The sequence below is a fragment of the Pinus tabuliformis genome, chromosome X (assembly GCF_031772625.1).
Source record: "Pinus tabuliformis cultivar Carrire ecotype Pingquan chromosome X, CPIR1, whole genome shotgun sequence".
In the NCBI taxonomy this organism is placed as follows: Eukaryota; Viridiplantae; Streptophyta; class Pinopsida; order Pinales; family Pinaceae; genus Pinus; species Pinus tabuliformis.
In genome coordinates, this window is record NC_142308.1 from 1512365041 (window position 1) to 1512376365 (window position 11325).

General features: G+C 36.7%; 1 protein-coding gene across 1 annotated transcript; it reads left to right on the plus strand.

Moving 5' to 3' along the window:
• Positions 1–1928: 1928 nt before the first annotated feature.
• LOC149145797 ((-)-camphene synthase, chloroplastic-like) lies at positions 1929–5209 on the plus strand. The gene is made up of 10 exons (XM_089446454.1): positions 1929–2269; positions 2361–2563; positions 2654–2766; positions 2874–3082; positions 3180–3274; positions 3509–3589; positions 3683–3898; positions 4083–4221; positions 4325–4573; positions 4662–5209. Exons 1-10 carry the CDS (start codon positions 2012–2014, stop codon positions 4959–4961), a joined length of 1863 nt encoding a protein of 620 aa, XP_089302580.1. The 5' UTR covers positions 1929–2011; the 3' UTR covers positions 4962–5209.
• Positions 5210–11325: the final 6116 nt, after the last annotated feature.

The window sequence follows — 11325 nt, forward strand, 5'->3', positions numbered from 1 at the left end:
CTCTCATATCATCCATAAACTAATTCAATACAGAATAATTCTTAAAAAATTGGGTGATAACTTTAAGGATTGAGACATTAATATAATCAACGACACCATCTGCATACTAATTTTAAGTCTAGACCCTAACAAGAACATAACCACAAAAGGAATAACTTCTAGCACATATAGTGCTCCTGTACTTATAAGTACAAGTATGGTGGTTGACAATTTATGATTGACAATTTAAAGACATTAAGTTGGCCAAACACATACATACTTGGAGTTTGAGCAGAGAAGCTCAGAGTAAATTGTGTGTTGAGTGTGGAGGAGCTCAAGCTGACCATGGGAGTTGATCGACTCAGCTTGGCCGTGTTGTGCAGCATAGTGAGCATTTGTGCACCATTTCAGAGTGAGTGGAAACTTGCATTCATGAAGTGTACTTCAATTTGAAGCTGAGTTTTAGAGTGTTCAATCCCAAAAGGAGAGGATAAAGGTTAAAGATTGTTTGTGTAAATTTGTGGCAACCACCTTGTGGGGAGAGCCCTGTAGAAGGTCACCTGTCTCATTTGAGTACAATGAGTGGGATAATCTTGGATAATGATCTTTTAGATGATGTATTTTTAGAGAGCCCATTTGGAAGCATTTTTGGGCCTCCTAATATTTTTTATTCTTGTAGTATTTTTGACTCAAGAATTATTAGATCAACATAATGATTTTATTGATGACCATAAATATCAAGAGTTGGAGTCCATTCCACATGAGATCAAAAGGTGGTTTTCCCTTAACCCAATTACTAGTAATGTGATTGGATCCACTTCTAAGATGGCTACTAAAGTGGAGGACACTACCATGGATGTTGTTCATAGGGGCTCATGTTCAAAAATTAGTGCATTTTGGTGGCTGCTCATGGAAAGTGGGGAGAGCATGGATTTGATTGTCTTGTTTTCACTCTTCACTATCTTGCCTTGCATCCCAATCATGAAGCTGGTAATGTTAAGTACATAATCAAAGAAGAGTTGAAGGAGCTCATAAGTAAAGCCAGAAAAATGAAAATGAAACTCCATCAGCAAATAAATAAGCATGGACCCTTTAGCAAGAACAAAAAAATTAAATGTATTGTTGTAAGCCTAGATTAGACTTAGACTGGTAGATAATTTAAAGTATAAATCTTGAACAAAGAAAAGTGTTAAAATAATAATTCCTAGGTTCTTCCATGGATGTATGAGGGTGTCAGGGATAGTCCGCAGAATTAGATTTCTGTCACAAACACGCAAAATAAAATATACTGTCCTAGTGAAGTTTGTAGGCATAACAAAAGTTATTCTCAACGTTATTCTTGTGTCTGTGAAAAGGATGTGATTGGTATCGTTTACTGTCGTAGTGCGTCAGTTTCATTTCAATCCGTAGTTTTAATGATGCATAAATCTGTGCTTGGATTGTGGTACGTGGAAATGCCGGAACATGGCGACAAAAATTGGGATAATGAGAGGACTAGCGCGTCAAAAACTTCAAACTGTCATCTGTTATATCTTAAAAATAATTAGGTTTTTCTATTTTTAATTAAATTAATTAATTAAAAAATATATTATATATAAGCAGGTCTTATATAAAATATATAGATATTTAAACTGATATATTATTAAAAAAATTTATAATGAGTAATTATATTAAAATAATTGAAAATAAAAACTTTTGACTAATACTTATGTATATCCTAGATTAGGTCTTTTGATGAGAAAAGCCCCCATAGTCACCGAAGATGTTACGTGTACTTACGCGATACACCCATAACATCATAGTCAGTACAATAATTAAACTACTCAGTACTGACATGATACAGCAATTGGCAATTGAAAACCGTATTAAGATGAATTCATGTGATTAATCAGTCACGGCATCGACATTTTTGGGCGCAAGAAGCTCTATATAAAGGCAATGTCAGCAGGGTTGTAACGCACAAGTTTTAGTTCCTTTGTCTTCACCTCTCACATTAGGCTGAAAGCTATCATACCATATAAGCCTAACACAAATGGCTTTGCTTTCTTCTGCAACGTTGGTTTCCATTAGTAGACCGCTAGTGTTCAGTTCTACTTTTGAGCTGAAGGCTATGCATAGAACAATCCCAAATCTTGGAATGGGCAGGCATAGGAAATCCGCAACACCTTCCATGACCATGAGTTCGACCACTTCTGTATCTAATGAGGATGCTGTAAGAAGACGCGCAGATGGTTATCATTACAATCATTGGGGCGATGATCTCATAGACTCTCTGGCAACGTCTTATGAGGTGGTTAACTATCTTCATTTGAATTTATTCTTCTGCATATTCCTTTTTTCGTTCAGAATTAATTTACTGTATTTAATGTAATGTGATTCAGGCACCTTCTTACCGTGAACGTGCTGATAGACTTATTGGGGAAGTAAAAGATATGTTCAATTCAATGGCAGTGGAGGATGGAGAACTAATGAGTCCCCTCAATGATCTATATCAACGTCTTTTGATGGTCGATAACGTTGAACGGTTGGGGATCGATAGGCATTTCCAAAATGAGATAAATTCAGCGCTGGATTATGTTTACAGGTCTGTCCCCATATCCTTTTCATCAGTTTTCGTCTATGCTTTATTTATCGAATACACGCGATTATAACAAGAAAGTTATTTGCCCAGCAGCTTTTGGAACGGAAAAGGCATTGGACGTGGAAGAGAATGTGCTGTGGCTGATCTCAACTCAACCGCCCTGGGACTTCGAACTCTCAGACTACACGGATATACAGTGTCTTCAGGTATACATCAAAGTTATATTAATTAAGTACCCTTTGAACGTTTTATAACTGACAACTGCCATTTACGAGGACACATTGACTGATAATCCATTATACATTAATATCAGATGTGCTAGAACACTTGAAAGACCACAACGGGCAATTTACCTGCTCCGCCATTCAAACAGAGGGAGAGATAGGAAGCGTCCTCAATTTATTTCGGGCATCCCTCATTGCTTTTCCCGGCGAAAATGTTATGGAGGAGGCTGAAATCTTCTCTACAAAGTATTTAAAAGATGCCCTACAAAAGATTGCGTCCTCTAGTCTTTCACAAGAGGTGAGACAGTCATACTAATTTCACATCCGCTAATTAACATCATATATCGTTATTGGTTGGCATCTGTGTTTTATAATTTGAATTTTATCGATGGCAGATAGAGTATGTTCTGGAGTATGGTTGGCACACAAATCTCCCGAGACTGGAAGCAAGAATGTACATGGAAGTATTTCCACAAGACACCATATATGAGTAGGTTCATTATTTCATCATGTAACATCCAATTTTACTTCCATATCCTAAAGATTTAGTGTTTTTTTTCAAACGTTTAATTGAATGCAAAAATGCTCCTCGCCTAGATAAAGCATATACGTTGAGAGAAATACTACCCGCTATCAATAAATGTGTCTTTTAATAATTTAGTTTCAATGGAAGTTCGCCAATTGATGTCATTTTTTTTTTATCGAGGACGCGCCATATTAATAGGAAGAAACTGTTACAACTTGCGAAAATGGAGTTTAACATCTTTCACTCTTTACAAAGGAGAGAGTTACAATATCTCTTGAGGTAATGAGCTGTCATTCGATATCGTCTGAGAAGTAATTCAATTTGAGTGGTGAGAAGATCAACAGAATAAATAAATAAAGTTTGTTTGTGCAGATGGTGGAAACATTATGGGTTCTCTCAGCTGGCATTCACGCGACATATTCCCGTCGAGTACTACAGTTTTGCATCCTGTATTGCCAGTGATCCTAAACATTCCGCATTCCGACTTGGCTTTGCCAAACTGTGTCAACTTGTAACGGTTCTCGACGATATCTACGACACCTACGGGACAATGGAGGAGCTCGAACTCTTCACCTCAGCAATTAAGAGGTGATAATTGCACTTACTTCGGGAAACCTATTTTGTTTTTGGTTTTTTGGGGGATGTAGTGATCGTAAAATAGTTTTGAAAGCGATGGAACATAAAAATATTTGAAGGCAATTGATATATTTAAACGTTTTAAATTCGTAATAATTGTAGCACACCGCATGACTAAAAGTTGTGTAATGATCAGATGGGACCCGTCGTCGATAGACTCTCTTCCAGAATATATGAAAGGAGTGTACATGGCCGTTTACGACACCGTAAATGAAATGGCTAAAGACGCAGAGAAAGTTCAAGGACAAGACACAATTAACTATGTTCGACAGGCTGTATGTACCGTTATAAAGCAAATATTTATTTCTGAGAAAGTTAACAAGGCCAAGTATTTCACTGAGAGATGATTAGTTAATTTGTTTTACTTGTCCTTTTCAGTGGGAGCCTTATCTTGATTCGTATATGATAGAAGCTAAGTGGATTTCCAGTGGTTATCTGCCGACGTTCCAGGAGTACATGGATAATGGCAAAATCAGCTTCGGTTCTCGCATAGTCACATTGCAACCCATCCTTACTTTTGGGGAAGCCCTTCCGCTTCACATCCTGCAGGAAATTGACTTTCCATCCAAGTTCAATGACTTGATGTGTGTCCTTCTTCGACTGAGAGGTGACACTCGCAGCTACAAGGTATAATCGAATCAAATGGATTTATTTATTGTTGGTATAATTTAGAATTGAGATACATATGATAGTGACATCGCCATGGTAAATGCAGGCTGACAGGGCGCGTGGTGAAGAGGCTTCGTCCGTATCGTGTTATATGAAAGACCATCCTGGAATCACAGAGGAAGGTGCTGTCGATCAAATCAATGCTATGATCATTAACTTAACCAAGGAAGTGAATTGGGAGTTACTCAAACCCGACAGCAATGTTCCCATTTCTTGCAAGAAAGCTGCTTTTGACATTTGCAGAGTTCTCCTTCACGGTTACAAATACAGAGATGGCTACAGTGATGCCACCATTGAAACAAAGAATTTGGTGACGAGAACCGTCCTTGAACCTGTGCCTCTGTAACCCCCCCTCAAATCTAAAAGAAATTTCTCCTTAATTCAGGTTTCTGATGTTACTAAATAGACCTCGAGGTTGCATACGGAGGTCATCTTGGTTGGTCCACATGTTACTAAATAGACCTCGAGGTTGCATACGGAGGGCATCTTGGTTGGTCCACATGTCCATGTGATATGTGAAGTACGTGTAATAGTGGATTAGGAACAGGGAGGATACCACATAGCAAATCTTCTATAGTAATGTTTAATCATATTTTTGATGATAGAAATAAATTTAGAATTATCCAAAAATTTCAAAACACTCGAAATTTTGACAACTATGATTTAAATTTACAAAAATCTCTCCTAAAATATCAAAATCGGAAATAATTTTCAAAATTGAAAAAAACAGTAGAGTTAGACTACAGCCATAAGATATGTGGCCATGTTATTGATTAAAAGGTATGTACGTTCTTGTTCTTCTATTTTATTGATTAAATACGATATCATTTCCATAGTAATCAACATAGAGAAAACGATAACGCTTGTAAATTTTAGAAGTAATCACAAATATTTAACAATTGCACAGCGCGATTGCACTATGAATTTTAAATTTCGGAGAGCACATATGAATGGCAATTTTACATTTAAAATGAATTTATGATGATGCTTTATTTATTTATTTAAATGCAAATAATTATAAATAAAGTTGAATCTTTCGATTGTCAATTCATAAAGGAAAATCATTTTATTTTATAATTTATTCTATGATCAATTTTAGAGTATAAATAATTATTTTTATTGTTGGTCCTGTTACATATTGGCTCAGGAATTTTCTTTCTGGTTTTATTTTCCTCGAAAATCATAATTAATTTTTTTTATTAATGTTGTTATTATGATATAATAAATTTATAAATTTTGTAATTACTGTTTTAATTCAAAAATACAAATTTTAATTTAATTGTATTATTAAAAATTTTCATATGACTATTTTTTTTTTTTTTAATTAAATAATTTTAAAGTGACTGACATTTTATCTAGGTGTTATAAAGTAATAATAAAAAAAAAACCTAAATTTACAAAAATATGTTGAATATTTATTTATTTTTTAAACTATGTTGTTTATTTGTTACTAGGTTGAGTTTAATCCAAAATTAACTTTTCTTTTGGATAGAAAAATAATTGGCTCATAGATAATTATGGTATGTTATCACCAGAATTATATGTTCACCAATAAAATGCTATTACCATTTTCTTTTTATTTTTCTGTCATGTAAAGAACATGCATTATCATCCCTTGTTAATATTGAAATATGAAAAAAATTAAATAAAAATTCTCTTCAACCCAATATATACCCCATATATAGTTATTGTTGTGTGAAAAACAATTATATATATATATATATATATATATATATATGAGAGTTAATTAGATGATTTATTTTACTCCATGGTTATGAGTAAATTTTTTGCATCTATTTCATGGAAAGTTTACTTTGATTTGCATATAAAAGTATTATGTGCACTTTAATGTAGATGGATTAGGCTAGTGGAGTGGAATCATGTATGGCAACCTCGTTATCATCACCAAGCTCCTCTCCACAAGTGCATGAATGAATTTTATTTATACATGGATGAATTTTACTTATCTCCACTTTCTTGAGACAAACTTCATGACTACTTCACTAAGAGATTACATGACTACTTCACTAAGACTAGGTGTAAATTTTCATGAGAGCATGTCCTCATCTCTCTTAATTCAATCTTATCGTGCTTTTCTTTATCTATGTAAACTATATCATATGTACATTTTATTCCTTTATTTATTTCTTGTCAATAGAATTCATTTATTCATTTTCTTAATTTTTCTTTCTTCTTCCCTACTTACAAGTTGTTTTCATGGCCTTCTAACTATGTTCACTATGTTTAGGTTCAACAACAATTAATAGGAATCAAAGTCCACATGAGTTGAGAAGAAGGAGCATAAACAATCTCTTTGTAAATACTAAAAATTGCATATATTGGAAAGAATGGAGTTTATAGCTTTTGCAATACTCACACAATATGACTATTTCAAACTGAACTCAATAATTATACTTCAACTTAGAAGTATAAGCTTGTATCAAATAGTCATGGTAATTGGGATCACTAAATTTTCTAGCTCTAAATTCCAAATGTTTCAACCACAAAATAATGAGGCCTTAAATCTCCTATTCTTATGATATATTTGTTTCACGTGAAGCATGCACCACCTCGAATAATGTTTGGACGACTTTGGAGACTCTCTTTAAGCGTGATGGGTCACATCCTTGAACTGAGCTAAACTCATTATATCTTAGTAGTTTCCAAAACACTCAAGACTTCTTCGCACGTTCAAAGCTTTGTTACTCAAGTCCAACCGATGTGGAATCCACCAATCCAAGAAAGAAATCCAATTAATTCTCATCATATTATCCAAATTGGGTCTAGAGTATGCTACATTTCTCTCCACTTTTCTTACACTCTTGACATATAATGGGAGAAACTTGTAATATTACCAAACTTGATGCTTTTACTGGGTCCCCCATACACGATTACAGTAAACTCATAAGGATTAGAACATTGAAAAGTTCAAAATCTCATGCACTTATTCAACATAATAGAGCCAATACCAACTCAAAATCCAATTAGAAATCCAAAGGAAAAGAGAAGGTGAAGGAACATCCATGAAAGGAAGGGGTTGGTGCAAGATAATGCTACCTAATTATGACATGTTATTAGCAATGGAAATCTAGAAAAATAGAAATATGATCATTAAAACGAATTATTAGAGGCATATGCACATCTTTTTAATACATAGTGTAGGAAGATGAAAATTGGGCAAGAAAATTGTCTTCCTATATAGCTTTTACTTATAGAAAATTATTGGAACTTAAAAAAATGATATTCTTCTAAGATTAACTTGTTACCTTTTCTCTAAAACATAATGTGTACCCTTGCGTTATGGCAAGGTTTGGTATGAAAGTGACCAGATATTTTGAAATAAAATTATATGTTTGTAGATAACAAATGGACCTTTTGAATCATGATTCCCCCACACCCCCCCACACACACATATAGAGAGAGTTGAAAATAATATATATCTAGTTTTTGAACACAAATATCTATAAATGTGTTTAGTTTCATTAGCATTGAACTTGCAATGCATATCGAGAATCATGGTTGAAAATTAGGATGTTGAAAAAGTGGATGTGCTTTTTATTTACTTAGGAAAAGCCAAAAGGTTTGTCAACGCAAACATAGAAACAAAATGCCCACCTCATGCACTACATAAGTGAAAAATGTATTATTTCCAAACATTTTTTAAAATTAGTGATGCATGCACATGAATAAAATGTGTGCATACTAAGAATGAGCATATGCTATGTTAACATGCACACATTATACAATGTAAATGCTTTATATAATTCACATGAAATCTATTTCCATCCTTGTCTCTCTCTCTCTCTCTCTCTCTCTCTCTCTCCCTCTCTCTCTCTGTCTCTCTCTCACACACTAAGCCCTGCCATCTCTCCATACCCCACATGGCCTCTCTCTCTTCTTACCTCTCCCTTTATAACTCTCACTCTCCTTGTCTTTCCATCCTCCATCTTCCCCTAACCTCTATCTCCCCCCTTCCATGTCCCTTTATTTCCTTCTCTCTTCCTATGTCTCACTCTTTTTGTCTTTCTCTCTTCCCCTCTCTCTTCCTACCCCTCACCTCTCTCCCCCCATCACATTCCCCTCTCCCTCTATGTATTTCTCTCTACGTGTTTATGTCTCCCTCTTTTACACATCTCTCTCTCTACTTTTCTAAGTAACCCCCCCCTTCTCTCCCTTTTCCTATCCATTTCTCTCTCTTTTTCTCTACATGCTTCCCTCCTCTCTCCTTGTCTGCATCCGAGGGGGAGGATTCATGATTCCTTTTCTGTGAGATTGGTGGGACAGACGAAGCCGTAGGAGCGGTCAAGGGAGGGTCTTGTGACAGCTTTGCTTCCGTTCCTTCCTCAACCTATTCCTCTTCATCCGAGCTGAAATCAAAGTCATCCATGGGGGGAGAATCATGAGGCTTCCAGCTCTTGGATTTCTGCTTAGGACTGACTTTCTTCTTTTGGGCAGGTATCGTGGGACAAGAGCCCTTAAGGTTCCCTGTGTGATGGCAGTTACAACATCGAAAGGCTGTGTTCTCATAGTCCAGGGTCTGAGTCCAATGGAAGTCTCCAATTTTGAGATTGATTTGGTCAGGGAGACCTTTGCTCATGTCTATTTCTGCACAGATTCTGGCAAAGGTGTAAATTCCTGTTTCCCCTCTAGAGATGTCTATGTCTAGAAAGCGGCCTAGAGAATTTCCGATCCCTTGGAATACTGCAAAATGCCATAGGTGTGCTGGGAGATTTGGAAGCCTAACCCTAATGGGGAGCTTGGTGATGACTGCTGTAGTGGGATCGAAATCTGGGAACCAAGGGGTGAGGAATAAACCTGCTGATCCCTAGAACCATGGGCCTACAGTAAAAGCTTTCTGGTAGTCCTCATCTAGAACGAAGACTACTATGAAGAAGCCCTTTGAGCATAACAACACCTTGCAATTGTTGGTCCAGTTGGAGTCAATCCATTGGTAGAGGTCGGCCGTGCTCGGCCATAGCCCATTGAACTTGCAAATAATGGCTTGTTCCGCAAATGTTTGGGTTTGCTCATCCAACAATGGACGCATGATTTCAATAGAGGGGGTTTCCTCAAGTTTGTCCACCAGAAAAGGCTTGGGTGCCTGAACCGGTGGAGTTGTCTTCTTAGGCAACTGAGCATGGACAACGTCTTTATATGAAAACATCTTAGCAGAGGAGGACTATCCAACAGCTCCCCCTCTCAAGCGTAGAGTAAGCGTAATGGATGCATTTCTCTTAATGCTATAAAAAGACAAGGGGAAAGAATCCTCAAGTTGTTTACCTTCATGGAGGAGTCGTTGAGCTGCAGAAGGTATCCCCAACTTGAGATCCAGAGCATTCTTGAGGTTCTGAACTAGATCCGACAAGTTCACCCAATGTAGGTGAGTTTTGCCGGAGAGAAGCCTCATCTGGATCTGAAACACGACAGAAGGATCAGTGTTCTGCTTTCCTTTGCAGATCCAGGTCGAGAGGCGGCTGGAGCTTTGAAGGGCCTTCTTCCCCTGAACTTGTCATAGGGGTTTGTGAGGAGAAGAGGAGAGGGTCCAAAGACCATAGTATCTGTCAATGCAATCCACCCAGAAGAGCTTCCAGACAATTTATCCATGTAGATCCAGGACACGTAAAAAAAATTGAAGATCTAGAGCAGAGAAATGGTTGTTTTGGGGGGACAGAGAGGGAAATGGAAGGAATAAGCAGCCTTCCAGAGTAGATACTTTCTTCCCAAGAGCCTCCGCCTGAGGGAAGATGATAGAATATTCGGCGCGCTCATCCTTGGCCTCTGCGTTTGCATTCCGATGGAGGTGACTGGTAAGAGATGCGGCAGCCGAGGTCCAAGATCTCGCAGATGCAATGCCGAGAGCAGAGCAAAAGAGGGATAGGGTAGCTTTCAGAAAGTGATTGAAAACCTGCATATCTGAAAAAAGAGAGAAAGGAAATGATACTCCCATAATCCTGGACTGAAATGCGCATCTCCTGCTTCGATATGGCAAACCAGAGCTAGACGACGGCCGAGGTCGAGGCAGCGGCGGCTATAAATTTAGGGTTCATCTTCGGCACCGATCCAAGAATCATTCCAAATGCCCCTTAACGTTTTGTTTATTACTTTTAATCATTGATGGGCATGTTTAAAAATTAAAAGTTGTAAAAAAAAAAAATTAAAATATATATATATATATATATATATATATATATATATATATATATATATATATATATATATATATATATATTTAACATTACAAGTTAAGTTATATATTTTTTATACCGTATAATCTCTGGAAACTTGCAAGTTTAGCATTTACGGACAAAGGACAGTGACCGTGGCACAGGGCTCGGCATAAGAAGTTTCAAAGAGGACCCACTTCGGCCTCATTGTAAATGCTACGCATTTTCTTTGCAGTTGCCTTGGCATTTGCAATCATGCTATGGACATTCGTACAACGATATTTGAGGGGAGTAGGCCTTTATTTACCCCTTTCAAAATATAATTCGAGGCAGATAGGCGTGTTGGCTTGAATAGGAATAAACATTGCCAGTGATCTGATAGGAAGGTTGTTGATGCAAATAAAAGAGACAAGCATTGTAGTGCACAAGGTGTTGTTTGCAAAGAGGAGTTTCAGAGAGTTTTGAAGCCATTTAAACAAAATAGAGCCCATTCTATTAGAGTTGTGGCAGAGAAACATTCATGGGTCTTCAAACTCTCTAAGAGTT

What these genes read in the sequence shown, in the direction of transcription:
- LOC149145797 (XM_089446454.1), top strand. Translation starts at nt 2,012, where the DNA reads ATGGCTTTGCTTTCTTCTGCAACGTTGGTTTCCATTAGTAGACCGCTA. An exon ending in CCACAAGACACCATATATGA is followed by an intron (nt 3,275 to 3,508) that starts GTAGGTTCATTA and finishes CCATATTAATAG; the next exon opens with GAAGAAACTGTTACAACTTG. An exon ending in GTGACACTCGCAGCTACAAG is followed by an intron (nt 4,574 to 4,661) that starts GTATAATCGAAT and finishes TGGTAAATGCAG; the next exon opens with GCTGACAGGGCGCGTGGTGA.